Below are 15892 nucleotides of genomic sequence, written 5' to 3'. Positions count from 1 at the left end.
TAGTTACAGAACTGGTGACTGTCTATAAACTCATAACTGTCTGAGTACTATGCAAATTATTGAGAATTCAAAGAAAAGAATTAAATATTGTGCCTGTCCTTATGGTACTTATCATTTATAATTTGAGATAATTGCTTATAGAACTGGTAGGTTAAATTAATTTTTTCTGGGTCACATAGCCAGTGAATAATGGAAATGAAACTTGAATTTAAGTCTTTTAGTTTCCAAGGCCTCATCACTACCGGAGAAGCTACAATTTATCTTATACAAATAATGTTTTAGACTTTGCAGCAGATGCTTTCTCTTGTTTCTAGAATAAATTTCCAACATTCCATTGCCCCACATAACATGCTTTTCCTTTATTGCTTATCCTATTTCTATTATCTGGATTCTTTGTGTATATTGCCAAAGTTAAAAGAGAGTTTGTCTCTTTGTTTTATATTCACAGAAATCTTTAATAATCATAAGAAGACTTCATATGTATATAATTATACACACATATATATATATATATATACACATATATAGTTATACATATATTGTAATGCCAAAGAAACTGAGCAAGACAGAGATTAGAGACCAATTCAATAGTTTATTAAATGGAAAGAAATACTGGGATCCATGCTGATCCCAGGGCTAGAGGAGACTATCATCTCAAAGAATCTAGCCCCGAGTCTCTGGGCAGGGAGCCTTTTATGGAATAACAACAATGGAGGGACCTAGGTGGGGATAACCTAATAGAAGGAGGTTACTGATATTCTAATGACATTAATGAATGTCTATAAAACCTTTATCTCAACCATTAAGAGGGGATGGTCATAACCTAAGGCAGAATTATGAAATAGGACAATTGGAGGAACTGGTCACTCCATTAAAAGAGAACTTTGGCATAATAATATATACATATATAGTTTTTCTTGGTGAAAATACTGGGGGGGTTGCCATTTCCATTTCATTTTACAGATGAAGAAACTGAAGCAAACATGGTTAAGTGACTTGCCTATATTAATTTACAGATAGTTCTTGTTTTAGGTAAGTGGACTTTCTGCAGATCTCTATGTAAAGTATTTTTGCATAATATTAATTTGTCCTACAAATATGGGAAAGAGGAGAAAGCTAGGGTTATGGGGATAAAAAAAGAAAAGCAGGAGGAGGAACATGAAGGGGCAGGGACAGAACCCAGAAAATATAGGGTTGATGAGTGAAGGGTAGGGAAAGACACATGTTGCCAGATATAGACAGGAAAGGATAGAGAACACATGGGAGCTGGGGCTTCCACACTATTGTGTGGCATCTGAGCAGATGGCAGATAGATATGGGGGTAGTAGGGCAAAGGAGAAAAAGCCCCAAGCCAACTCCCCAACATGCGGAGTCTCTAAACTATTCTGTGTTTTCGTTTGGTTTGGTTTGATTTTTACACAAGTGTGTGTGTGTGTGTGTGTGTGTGTGTGTGTGTGTATGTGTGTATATGTGTGTGTTTGTGTTTGGCAAGGAAGAAGAGAAAGAGTCTGCAAAACTGGAGGAAGGGAGGGAGCAAAGAGAACAAAGTTCCGTACAGTCAAGTCAAAATAATTGTTTTGTTTTCTTTTGTTTTGTTTTTGAGTGCTGATTTCTTTCAGAATTCTTTAGATTAAGTTGAATTTGTATAATTTAAATTTATGTAAAGCAAGAATTATACATAAATGTTATATCTTTCCCATAAATGATAAGGACAGACACAGTGTTTTAATCTTTTATTTGACCTCTAGCATAGTGGTCAATTAGCATGGTATTTGCCACATAATAGACATTTAGCATTTTATTTTTGATTCTAAAAATAGTAAATATTTGTATTTTAAGGTGTACAAAGCACTTCCCATATAAGACTCCTACGATAGATGAAATAGAAAATATACTGTCTTTACATTAGAGTTAGGAAACTAGAACTGAAGATGTCACTCTTAACATGGTTACAGAACACATAATTATCAAAAGTGAGTTTTTAAAGGTAGGCCTCCAAGTTACAAACAGTTTGAAAACTTTCCTCTGTCAACCAATTGTAATGCAGGTTTAGTTTGTATATGGTTGCTTCAGAAAGACAGAACTAGATTACTACTAGCTCTTTAAAACTAAGTTTTGCAATGTAATATATCTTATCATATTTACAGTTCAGTATGCACTTGCATGTAATAAAATCTGACAGTTACACTTTATTAATATTTTAATGTAATGAGCTGATTAGAGAAATTATGAGTTACTCTCAAATGGTTTGGAAATGGGTATGACCATCTTTAACTTTAAGAGGAGTGTTAACAAGCCTAAAAATAAAAGACAGGCTTTTCTTTATATTGCATGATTTTCTACAATCTCAGAATTCAGTTATTGATATTTGTTCTGTTTCTTGTGGAAAGTTACTATACAGACCATAAACATACTTATCAAAAGAGTCAATCAGTACAGCTTTGTCTCAGCAAAACTTTAGGGATGTTTTCCATTCAGTTTGTTTCAGTGAAAATGCACACATTTCCATTTATAGACTAGAGGGATGGATTGTCACTAAATCAGTGATTATATCTTTACCATATAATGAGAATTTTTTTTAAAAAACATGCTTCACAGTTTTAGTTTTTTTTTTAATTGTTATTCAATTTATTCATTAAAAATAATGAATACAACAATGGATAATCAAAAAGAAAAAAAAAACAGGGGCATTTAAACTAGTAATAAAAGTAAATATGATGATCATTCTTTGTTTTTCTTTGTCTGCAATTAACCTTAATACTAAAAAATCAAGAGATAATGTGCCTTAAATACCAGCATTCATTATTTGACATTATTTGAAATTGTATAACTTGTATATGGACTTAGAAACAAAAGACCTACGAGAGTATTAAATCCGCCAACACCAATACATACAAAGGACATCAGACTCTTTGTTCTATATCAGATAATGAATATGAAGCATTAGCTTCCCATTACATTTTAAGTCAACAGGCATGGAAAGTTACAACTTACTTAAATAATAAATGTCATACAGAAAAAGATTATGCAGTTAATTTTTCATAAATTGAAACCTATTTTAAATTCATGAGGAGTTTATTTTAAAAACATATTGAACCATTTTCTTAAATAAAAGAAGGGCCCTCACTATACTTATTTTGTAAGTCTGGTGTTTTGTACATATTACATTTTCTGAATGTGCTACATATATGTAAACTAAGTATTTTTTATTCTGAATTTAATGATTACTTTCTTCTTCCTCAAATATGTGTGAGGAAGGAAAAAAGTGAATATTGCTGAGTATTATAATTAAAACTAATATAAAGCAAAGAGACATATTTGATCATCATCTTCCTTGCTACACCAGGAAAATACTAAGTTTAATATCTTTGCCATTTTGTTTTATTTTATTTTGGAAGGTATATAATATGGATCTCTGATTTAATTAGCTTAGTAGCAAAATGCTTCATCAATATAGGCTGTCATGAGCTTTGAGGATAAATGTATTACCTATGAATAAACAGCTATTATGATTCAGGTATAGGGATTGTTCTTTCTTCCAAAACAAGCTTATACTATTGTACCTTTTAGCACCATCATTCCAATTCTTTAAGGACCTATACTAAAATGAATCATGAAGGTACAGAAATTTAGAATATATAGGTTTATAAGTGGGCAAAATGAAAGATAGCCAGAGAGATAGTAAATTTAGAGCTATGAATCAAAGAAAGTTAAAGGATTCAGGTCAATATAACTCTTGCTGCCATAAACATAATAATCAGTTAATATCCAACTGGCCTAAGAACTACACAGTTCTAATGCCTTCATTAATAGATTCCAGTTTCCCTACTTCTTCTACCTTAATATGAATGGTTAACATTTATCATTATTTTTGTTTTAATTTTAGAACAGTGATAACACACTCTAATAGATCTATTAAAGAGAGACGTGCAGAATGCATTTTAACTTCCAAAGCCAAAAATTAACATTGTTATGTTGAATTAAATGTTGCATGTCATATTAGTTTTTTATTTATTATGTTAAACATTTTACAATTACATCATAATCTAATCTGAGTCTTCTCTGGCTGTTTTGCAGGTAATGTGCCACTTGTTCCATTCCTGTTTTTAAGTACAAAATGAATACAGGATATAGGCATAGATAGGATTCACACATTGTAATTCCACCTCTATCAGTGAAAGAAATTCTAAAGTTTTCTAGATAACCTATAATATACCTATATGAGAAGAATCTAACTTTATTTTGTTACTTTTTTATTTTTTTTAAATCATAACTTCAAGAGATAGAGATTTTAGATATTCATCTATTCAAGGACTCTCAGTTTCAACATTGTGACATTGTTCAAATATTTTCCTTTCTCTCTTTTGAAAATGGCACTACCTTGATATTCCATGAACAAATCACTCCATATCTCAGCTCCTGGTATTTTCTCCAGATTCTTCCCATGCCTGGAATGTTTTCCCTTCTCATCTTTGCAATCAGGCTTCAAGTCCCAATCCCACTTCCCTATGAAGCTTGCTCCAATTTCTCTTAATTTGAATATTTTCTCTTTGTTGGTTATTTCCTGTTTGATCTATATAAACCTTGTTTGTACACATTTGTTTCCTTGGTGTTTCACCCCATTAAATTGTGATCTCAAAATCCAGGACTTTTTGCCTCTTTTAATATACCCAATATTTAACACAATGAATAGCATATGCTAGCTACTCAATGAGTGCTAATAGACTCATTGACTCAATCTTAAGGGATTGCAGTTATTGTCTTTCAATTGTTTCAATTGTGTGGAAGTCTTTGTAACACCATTTTGGAAATTTTGTCAAAGAAACTGGAGTGGTTTGCCATATCCTTCTCCAGCTCATTTTAAAGATGAGGAAACTGAGGCAAAAAGGATTAGGTCATTTGCCCAGAGTCACACAGCTAGTAAGTGTCTAAAGTCAGATTTGAACTCAGTTCTTTGTGACTCTAGGCCAGGCATTCTTTCCCTTGTATATCTAGCTCTCCTAACCTAAGTGCCACTCATTTTTCAGTTTTTGGTGTCATTGTGTTCTATCTTGCTGAAATAGGACAAAATTACAAAAGCATCAAATAGGAAAATATATTCTTTCCAAAAATATTTGCTGCTGTGATGGAGGAGATAGTTGTGCAAATTCAAAGTTGAAGAGATATTTCTAATGAATGGGAAGGTCCTCCAGATGTTTCTGTTTGCAAATAACATTAATCTGCTTGCATTAATGGAGAAACACTGCAAAGCCTCACAAAAGAGATCTATTGTCTCTCAAAATAGTTGGTCTGACTATCCATCCATGAAAGAGCAAGTAGATGAAGAAAATGCCTTGTCCAGATTGCAGTCTGCATTTGAAAATAAGGCCTATCAAAATTAATTGATCAGTGAAGTGAATCTGAGACAGCTGGTTCATATGGAAAATGAGTTTGGTAGGACAATAGATTGAATCTCCTAAAGCAAAGCTTCTTCCCAAATTTCCCAGGAAACCACAAAAATCTCAATCATTTTGATGCCAAATATGTTTGTTTCTTAATTTTCTTTAATTAAATAATTAGGTTTTTTGATAACAGATTAGTTTGCCTGCTAAAATTCATATCCCTTGACTTCAGATTCACCATTCTTTCCACTTGACTTGTGATTCTGTCTTCTACTTTTGTTTTGGTGTAAATGGTCTCATAGTTTGTGATATTGAGCAAGTGCCATAACTTTTAAAATTCCTAGGTTTTTTTGTTTGTTTGTTTGTTTTGTTTTGTTTTGTTTTTTGTTTTGTTTTTATTGAGGTAATTGGGGTTAAGTGCCTTGCCCAGGGTCACACAGCTAAGGAAGTATTAAATGTCTGAGGCCAGATTTGAACTCAGGTACTCCTGACTTCAGGACTGGTGCTCTATCCACCATTTATATGAATCTGTAAATTCAGTTACATCTTTGTCATTTGGAGGTTACTCTGGACACCAGAATAAATGTTGAAAGTAAAAGGAATGATTTGTGAAGAATAGAAATTGTCCCCAATCAGAAATCAGATAAAGACTGACATAATAGCATTTTAACATCATAGAAAATCAGTAATTTACAAATAATTGAATAATATATTACATGCTATTATTCTACCATTTTTTTTTGCACAATTTTTGGATGTTGAACATCTCTCAGGCATTTTGCTTTTGGCTCTTCTCCTATATTTTCTTGTGATATTTAAGATGTTTATCCCATTTAATTTTCTGAAGATAATATCAAGAGCATATTATTGAGCTATATGAATGGCTCATTAACATACATTCTATTCATTGTTATCTGGCTTGTGTGATAATGTGCTTTTATTTACTAATTTATTTTACCTCTATATGAATGAATGAGAAGCAGTGAGATGTAGTGGAAAGAAAACTGGTCTTAGAGCTAGGAAAACCTTGAATTAAGTACCCTCTCTGACACATAATTCCTATCCTAGCCAAATCACTTGATCTCTGAGGACTATGAAACTCTCTAATGCAACAGATTGCAAAGAAAGAATTTATCTGCATTGGAAAACAGAGTTTCCTCACTTGGAATTTCCCTATATCAATGATTTGCTCTCTATTCTCATGGGAATGAAATAATTTGATACTGCAGGAAATGTCTGTCTTTCTGATTTTGCTATTTCATCAATTATCATTTGCTAAAGCCTAATCCCAGAGTAAATTTTGGTTCTTTTAGAAAGTCCCCAAGGTTTCTTTTCAGCGAAACTATAAATGCTCAGCAGGTGAGGGTTAAGTGCTAGGAGTCCTTGAGTGGGAATTGAGGAATTAGTGATATTGCCATATAAAAAGGATGATAATACTGAATGAGGGGTAGTGATATCCAAGTCTTCTCCGGGTCTCAACTCTGTGTAGTCCATAGATCTCAGTACTATAGTGAAAATTCAAGCTGTGGGTTGATAGTCAGGATTTCAGATGAGCCCAAGGACTGGGTGCAGATCTAGGAACAAGGATTTCTTATCTATATGATAATTCAAGTTTAACTTTTATTATTTGCTGCATGGAAGTCAAGTCATCAGATGGTAAGGTAACTTGGCTTTAAAGTCATAGAATCTGTATTTCATTCTTTACTCTGATACTTTTTGGGCAATCACCTCAACCTTCCCAAATCTGCTATAATTTGCTCATTTATAAATTGGGAATGCTAACATTATGACAATACTTCCACAACCTGCATCAGACATTTGTTTTGTTTTAATATGTGAGATTAAATATATAAATGTATATAAATATATAAATGGAAATTTTAAAAGATAAATATAGATATAATTTGGAACTCAATATAAATTTGAGTTATTTAGCACCATTATAAATATATTATGAATGTGTTTATGTGAGTCTATGTGGGTCCTTGTGGGTGGAGAGTAAGAAATGTTGAATTTAGAGAAAGGAGAAAAGACTGCTTCTTTGATACTAAATTGCGGGGAAGGGTGTTCTTCTACAAATCACTCAATATCTCTGAGATTTAGTATTTTGTTTTGTTTTTTCTTCCCATCTCTAAAATGGTCATAATAATACTACTATTATTTCACAGCATTGTTGTGAGGGAAATGTTTTGTGAACCTTAATTTTATTTAATCATAAATATAAATTCTGGATGTTATGTGATAATAATGATGTTATTGGTGCTAGTGGTAGGTTCCAGGTCAAAGATATTTATAATACATTAATAGGCTATTAGCTAGGTCTTTCTTTTCCCTCTCCAGCACCAGTGAAATAATATACTATGGAAAAATGAAAAAGGAATTGGTTTACTTTAGTAATTAAAGTGTGATAAGCCATGTGCAAAAATCATTCATTTGCACATGGTCCTGTCAAAGTGGGAAAAAAATGTGGGGAGAGTGCAGGCATTTAAAATAAACTAAAAGGTCAATATACTTTGAAAGAACACTATTAAATATAAATGTGAAGCTACCTGTATTTGAAAGATCAACTTGATAAAGGAACCATAGAACCCCTATTAAAATTATTCTCATGAGACATTGTCTATGAGAACTTGGCATTGGTGAGTTAGAAAACCAGAGAAAGGTAGCAGATCTAGGTCCCACTTGGGTTGGTATTTGTTTATGGTGCTTATCTAAATTCATAGCTAGCTGTACTAGAGAATTACCAGATTAACTGAATTCAGCCTCATAAGGATGAGAAATAAAAACAGTAAAAAATCAAATAGTAGGCAAAATTGAGTGGGTACTTACATGTTAAATGAGTATTGGAACGTGGAAAAGAAATAAAAGGTAAGGGCAAATGCTCTGCTCTCATTGATCTTGGAAGATGAGATGAACATGTGTGAAATATTGTAATAATTTCAAAGAAAGAGAAGATGATCTATAAATCAATTTCCACTGTACATGCTATTAATATAAGGAATGATAGGATTTTGGACTGGGATTTTTTTTGCCATTAGATCTAGAAAACAATAGCAGGTGAAAATGCTTCCTACTCCTTTGCTCCTGAGAAGAAATGTCACTCAAAAAACTCAGAAATCAAACTACACAAGAAATGGTCTAGAACATGAGTCTAGCAGTAAAGTTGTTAAGTCAGTGTAGCAAACAGTGCTTAAAGCATCACATATAAATGTCCAGACAGATAACAGGTCAAAGGGGAAATCAGTGTTATCAAGAGAACCATTAAGAAATAAACAGAATGTACCAAAAGTGAACTCTGATCAAAGGATCAAGGTTGGTTGCTTTCTGCCCTCTTTTTTACTCTCTTCTATGTGTCTGCCTTCAGAAAAGACCTTGCACATTTCTTTGTAGTCAGGGGAAGAAACAGAGTTTCTGAGAAGGACATGAACAGAAAGTTAGACCTTCTGAAATAGCCTTGTAAACATGGAACACACTGACAGGATTATCTTACCCACTGTAGTATAGATGCACCCTCACTGCCAGATTCTTTTTTAAGCCATGACCTTATGTTGTGAGTCATGTCATCAGGGCAGATAATCAGGGAGTAATGTAAGAATTATCTCCTCTCTCATCCATTCTTGTCAGATCTATTATACAACAAATAATTGAAAGATACTTCACTGGCTTCCTTTATTTTCTAATGCAGAGTCAATATAGTGTAGTGGATAATGTACTAGTTTAATAAAAAGGCCTGCGTTCAAATCCCTCCTTGAATACTTACTAGCTACATGAAATTGCAAATTATTTAACTTTTCTCAACCTTTTTTTTTTTCTAAAATGAGTTTAACAATAACTGCTCAAAGAGTCATTGTGGAAACTTATGTGATGGTGTGTATGCATCGATATAAAGCAGGTAGGTGGCATAGTGAATAAATTGCCAAATGTCAGGAGATTCTGTTGTTTGTCTCTGGAGAGTCACTTAAACTCTTTGTCCCAGTCACTCATTAGTAAAATAAATTAGAGCAGGAAGTGGCAACCTACTCCAAAGATACTCCAGTATCTTTGACAAAAAACTCTTCTTTGTCATGAAGAGTTGGACATGACTGAAAACATACCAATATATGTCAAATTATTGTCAAAATATGTCAATATGTCAATAAAGACATATGTATATATGTAATATATATGCATATGTATGTATTCTATATGTAAGCATATGTATATATTCTAATATAAACATGTACATGTGCATATACAATATATATCATATATACATATACTCCTTTGCAAATTAAAAAAAATACTTCAATATTAATTGTTATTATTAACATCATAGTCATCATGACTAACCTCTAGTCAGGTAAGACAAGGTTTACTTATCTAGCTTTTGGTGGTTGATAACAAGGCACCTCTTCCTCCAGCTAGTCTGAAGTATACATGATCTTCTAAGGCTTTTGTGACCTTTATTCTCTAATTACATTTCTCTGATTAAAAAAAAAGTCCTAAATGACTGGTTTCTCTAATGTCTGTGATTCACACTGAGTCACTCCAGACAAGGCAAATGCTATAAAAATTGAGCTAAAGGGCAAAACTCAGCCTGGATAAGGTGAAAGTGAAAACATTCACATTTATTTTAGAATATGGGAGGGAGGTGAGATTTTAAATGCATAAGAAAATAGTTTTTCTTGGATGTATTCATTTTATTCACACACACAAAAAAAGCCCATTGGTTAAATTTACATTGTGATGAGATTATGAAGATAAAAACTTCTATAGTTAAAAGAAAGAATTCCTAATCCTAATTCCTAATACCTACCCTTTTTTTACATTTTATACTATAAACAAATGTGCAATTTCTTATCCAAAGGAATTTGAAACTTTCAGTGTCAAAGATATTAAAGTAGATGTGAATGAACTTCAAGAACCTTACCTTTTAAGAGGAATTTAAAGCTCCATGTGAAACATTTTGAGATTGACTGTAGGAACAATTCTAATGTACAATTATCCAAAACCACTTTCAAGATGGCAATGATTTTCCAAAATGGAAAAAAAAAAAAGTGGAATGAAATTGGTGTGAGTGCATATATAAATGTTGTGAAATAGAGAGACATTTTAGGATTTTAAGATATTAAGGTTCCTTAGAGATAATTGTATCCAACTCTCAATAAAGTCTAGACTCAGATAATTTCTATGATTAGAATCCAAGTTTCTTAGTTCAGTTCTTCTTTGATGTCACTATATTGCTTCTCATACCCTTATGGCCATTAAAGAACATTATCATGTCAGCTATCAAAGAAGCTCTGTCTCTTTCTTTCTGTGTCTCTCTGTCTCTCTTTCTGACTTCTGGCAATTTTTCAATATCTCTCTGTCTCTGTCACCCACACAGACACACACACACATACATGTGCGAGTGTGCACACACACTCCTTTAGATTTTCATCCTTTCTTATTAGCTTAGCAAAATGTCCCTTGTATGTAGGATCTATCTAGGACTAGATGTTGAAAATATTCCATCCTGTAACAATAGATAAGGTAAATTGTTAGATTCTTCAACCACTAGTTTCTTATATCAGCAAAATCATCTACCCTTTTTTACATTTTACATTATAAAAAAAGTTTAATTTCTTATACAAAGGAATTTGATACTTTCAGTGTCAAAAATATTAAAAGAGATGGGAATGAAGTTCAAGAGCCTTACCTTTTAAGAGTGATTTAAAGCTGATTATGAAGCATATATAAAATGTCTATTTCAAATTTACATGCTCTTTTTTTTTTTTAACTCAGGACAGATCTTTAGTGGAAGAAAGGAAATAAAACTATGATTTGTTTTACTTCTTTCTATTTCTAATAGAATCTGAACATGGTTCATTTTCAACTTTGGCAAACAATTGATCTTGCACTGAATATCCCAGTTTTATGTATGGAAAATTTTGAAGGCTAAAGAGAAAGATAGAAAAAAAAAAAAAAAGGTTGAAGGGAATGACAGGGACATATAAAATAAAGAAGAAAGAGGGCAATTCAGATTTTTTTTTACAAACATAAAAGGACAAAAAAAAAATTGAGAACAATCATTTGAGCCATATTAGGATCTTTAATAGACTGGAAAGGTGAATGAATTTAATAACCCTAAGACTCAGCACCTAGAGTCAGGAAGATTAGATTATAAGGACAATTCTGTCCTCAGAATCTTACTAGTTTTGTTACCCTGGATAAATCATTAAACCTTATTTGTTTCAATTTCCTCAGCTAGAGAAGGACATGGCAAATTACTTCATTTTTTTATCAAGAAAACTACAAATGGGGCCATGAAGAATCAATCAGATACACCTTAACTTAACAAGAACAATACTCCATTAATAATAATAATAGTTTATTTTATATAACATTCTAAGGAATATCAGGTACTTTACAAATCTTATCTTATTTTATGATCATGACATCACTGTGAGTTATATATTTGTATCTCAATTTTATATATAAGTAAACTCAATCAGACAAAGGTTAGATCTTCTTGACTACTGTGAAATGTTTAAAAAAAAAACAAAAAAACACAGCTCTTTGTTGATATCTTCGATGCACTCATTTTTTCCCCATTTTGTCTCCCCCAAATGGCATATGAGCTCCTTGAAGATAGTGGCTATTGCTTTGTGTGTGTGTGTGTGTGTGTGTGTGTGTGTATCCCAGTGTCTAGCACAATGCCTGTTATGTGGTAAGAACTTGTTGACTGACTATAAAGAACCATGCACATGTCAGAAAAACATTATTTTCTCATCATAATTGAGAATTAAATCCATTCGAGTTAAAAATTCCTTTGACCCTATGATGTCAGTATGTATATCTTTCTACTGTCTGAGATTGTTTTCCTTTACTTACTAGTTCATCTATGATCTTACCCATTCTGTAGAAACCACTCATTAGAAAACTGTCTCATTTTCTATATGTAATACATGTATATTCCTTTATTTACCTATTTAGTAGTATTAAGTAGTAAGTATTTCATGCTATGCCTACTTTTGAAAACTAATATATCTAAAAGTGTTTGTAGTTTATTAGCATATGAAGCTCTTCTTTTAGGGAAAAAAAAAAAAAAAACAATGAAAAACTATTGACCTTTAAAATATTACCTTTTTAACAGCTATTGCAATGCACTAAAAGAAGGAAGGTAAAGGAAAGATGCATTACATATAATTAGATAGCAACATGTGTTTAAAATTAGTTGATAGACACAGTTTTGACCTCACTTTAAGGTCCGACATTAAAAACTTGCTAAGAATGGACTGGGGATGATGACTGAGTATGAGGATAAAAATACAAAGACACATTATTTTTTTCTCTGGTGCTTCTGATGTGAGACAGGATCTTCATTGCTTTGCAAACTGTAGCATTATTGATAATCACAAGTTTGGAAAATGTACTTTGTTTTCCATTTTATAAGCTAATTTGTGTGCTCTGTGTACAGACACAGAGAAGTGTGTCTGTAACTTATTTACATTCTTTCCAAAAACAACTTCACTATGAACTCCTGGAAATGTGTGAACAGTCTCAAACTTGCAGTGGGTCACATGTAAACTAGAAAATAATACCTTTAGAATTAATGAGGTATTTGGAAGACTATCTGGCAGCTGATCTCAGTATCCAAAAAAGAGAATAATACTGTGGCTAACCCTCTAAAAGGACCAGGGGACCAGATTGCAATCTTTGTCACCATACATATATACCTATATTCACATGTCTTGGAGTTGTTAAAGTCCTTCAATAAATTATCATTTTCTATTCCTTAATTTCTCATGCATGTGAGATGGCATCTTTCTATAAATTCTATAGAACTCATATAAAAGCCTCTTCCCCAAAATGGTTTTCTTTTTTGCATTAATTTGGCAACATTCCCTACAGTGTAGCTGAGTCTTGATCATGAATCCAAATAGAAAGGATCTGAAGTTTGTAATATACCTTAGGTTTCATGTCAGTGGTGCCTATGCTGTTCCTCCCAAATAAATGGTAAAGCCAAATTCCCTCTTTCCCAACCATATCCCAGAGCTATGATTTCCCTAAAGGAATATATTACTTTGAAACATTCTTTTTTTTAAAAAAATTTCTCCCTCCACATAACAAACTTAAGTTTATATCTTATTGATAATTCCTCACTAGGTCCAGCAAATGAACTAACCCTAAGATTTTTATTTTTAAAAGCCCTGGGGACTTAGAGTAATTAATATAACAATTTGAATGAGATCTATCAATGTTAGTTACAGGAATTTTAAAATAAAGTATACCCATCCATATGTTACCTCTGATTTGATGTGAGGAGATATATGATTTTAGATTTTTGAAATTGTGATTGGTTGATGAGGCAAAAGAGGGAGAAAAAGAAAGGGAAGATTCCTTCCATGGTTGACTTTGCACCTATTTCTAGGTTTCTGAGAATCTCCCCCTGTTCAGGAGATGGAGAGCACATACAGATAATAAAAATGCCAAAATTTATTCAAGGTCTGAGTATATCATTTAAATTTAAACTCTCCTCAACCACTCTTCTGATTCTTAAGGGTCCCATGGTAACAGTGAACAGGTTACCCTTCACCCAGAAACTTTGCTTAGAATTTTACATTTTGAAATGTCCTTCATCTTATGAGATAGGTCTATAGACAATTTTCCTGTACTGTAAAATATCTTAATACATTTTCATATTGCCTAAGTCAGATGTTCTTAATGTTTTTTGTGTCATGAACCCTTGGTGACTCACCCTGTATCATAGAGGCAGGCAATATAAAGACAATGTTTCAGTAATATGTATATATATTTTTAAGCTGTGCCTTCAGTTTCTTACATCAACCAAGTAAATTAATTGGGAATTAAAATGCTTCAACATAGGAGATGTTTTGAGATAGTATAAAACTTTGATGTTACTTCAATCATGCTCATGAAACAACTATCTATCAGTTATCAGTATCAGATATAAAAACTTCTCTACTTATCAGTATTTCATACAACTCTGTGACAATTTGTTCTTCTTACACTCAGATGATTCTGGGGATAGAAGGGATAGATAAAGAACAACTTATAAATTCCTTTACAAAATGACATTTTCAAAGTGCGGTACTATGTTTTTTTTTTTTTTCTTAGATGGTTATTCATCTTTTTAAATTTATGTAAAATCTTTATCTTTTGGTTTCCAGTATTTAGATCATTTAATAAGATGATCACATGTGTCTGCTTCCTTTTTTTGCCATTCACTTTGAAGATGAAAAAGGAATGTTGCTCAATATTTGCTTAAACTTTATTTAATGTTCTTCCTCAACCAAAACCAATACATAATCTATTAATGCCGTCATTCTTTTTGAATGCAGTGTTCTCTGGAGTTGTATATTTGCTGTTAAGTTATAATGAATTTAATATCATCAATTCTGTTTTCCACCAGGACCTTTCTTCTATATAAGATATGTCTAAGCTTATTTCCCATAAGAAATCCAATAAATTATTATCTACCTGTCAAATAGATGATCAGATTTTAAAGATACCTATGACAAGTAACTCTTTTTTTCCTGCTGCCAGCACGAGGTATACACAATTTGATATTCTAGCCTCACAAAAAAAATTGGGTTTTAATTTACGTGAGAAAATCCTGATCCTTTTCATTCCAAATTGTAAAATTAAATGTCATTAGTTTCTGTGGTTTTCTGGCTCAAATCAGCAAACATTTAAATATATTGGATGTTTGACTGTGCCCTGTCATTAGTGAGAACTATCATCTTGTGGAACTGCAGTTTCTAATCTATTGGTGATAGTCCTTGTTTGTGTGTGATTTGTTGTTGTTGTTGTTATTTTTCAGTGATGAAGCACCAGGAAGCCAGTTAGTTACAGATAAGTTTCACATTGATTGGGATTCAGTACTTGTTGATTCTGACAATGTCATTGTGGCCCGATTTGATGGAAGAGGTAGCGGGTTTCAGGGGCTAAAGATATTGCAGGAGGTTCACCATAGCCTGGGATCTGTAGAAGTGAAGGACCAAATAACAGCTGTGAAGTAAGTATCTTCCTATTCTCCTGTTTCTCTATGATAAGAGAATTAATATACATAGTACTAATGAACCCGTCCATTTTGCTGTCATGTTATTCAAATATAGATGAATCCAATTTTTCTATGCCTATTTAGTGATTAGTTAAAAGAATCTTGGTATAATTTCTAGCATTTTATGCAAATAATCACACAGGCCTATTGAGGAGAAGGGGGACTGAATGTTATCTCACCATTTGAAATAAACAGTCCTTTGTAAATATTAACATTGCCATAGGGACCTTATTATGTACAAAGTTCCACTTATGTGTTCAGTCCTGAATTATCCAGGGAAATTATATACATATTTCAAATTCAATACTGTCTCTGTCATTCCTATGTGCTATCCTGTGCTGTGTAAATGTGGCCTAGGAAAACAAAGGCAAAAAATTAAAAAAAAAAGTCAAATAGTTCACTAGCCTGGGTGGAGCAAGAATTTATGTGAAGAAAAGTACAAAAAAAAAAAAAAAAAAAAACTTCT

At 32.4% G+C, this 15892-nt stretch overlaps 1 protein-coding gene across 1 annotated transcript in view; it reads left to right on the top strand.

Moving 5' to 3' along the window:
- Positions 1 to 15892, top strand: part of DPP10 (dipeptidyl peptidase like 10) — an 817253-nt gene that overhangs the window by 784440 nt on the left and 16921 nt on the right. The window contains exon 20 of the mRNA XM_031959980.1: positions 15187 to 15381. Coding sequence (XP_031815840.1) covers positions 15187 to 15381 — 195 coding nt within the window. The remainder of the gene's footprint in view (positions 1 to 15186; positions 15382 to 15892) is intronic.

This window comes from Sarcophilus harrisii, chromosome 3 (assembly GCF_902635505.1).
Source record: "Sarcophilus harrisii chromosome 3, mSarHar1.11, whole genome shotgun sequence".
In the NCBI taxonomy this organism is placed as follows: domain Eukaryota; kingdom Metazoa; phylum Chordata; class Mammalia; order Dasyuromorphia; family Dasyuridae; genus Sarcophilus; species Sarcophilus harrisii.
This window is presented reverse-complemented; position numbering and strand designations above follow the sequence as displayed.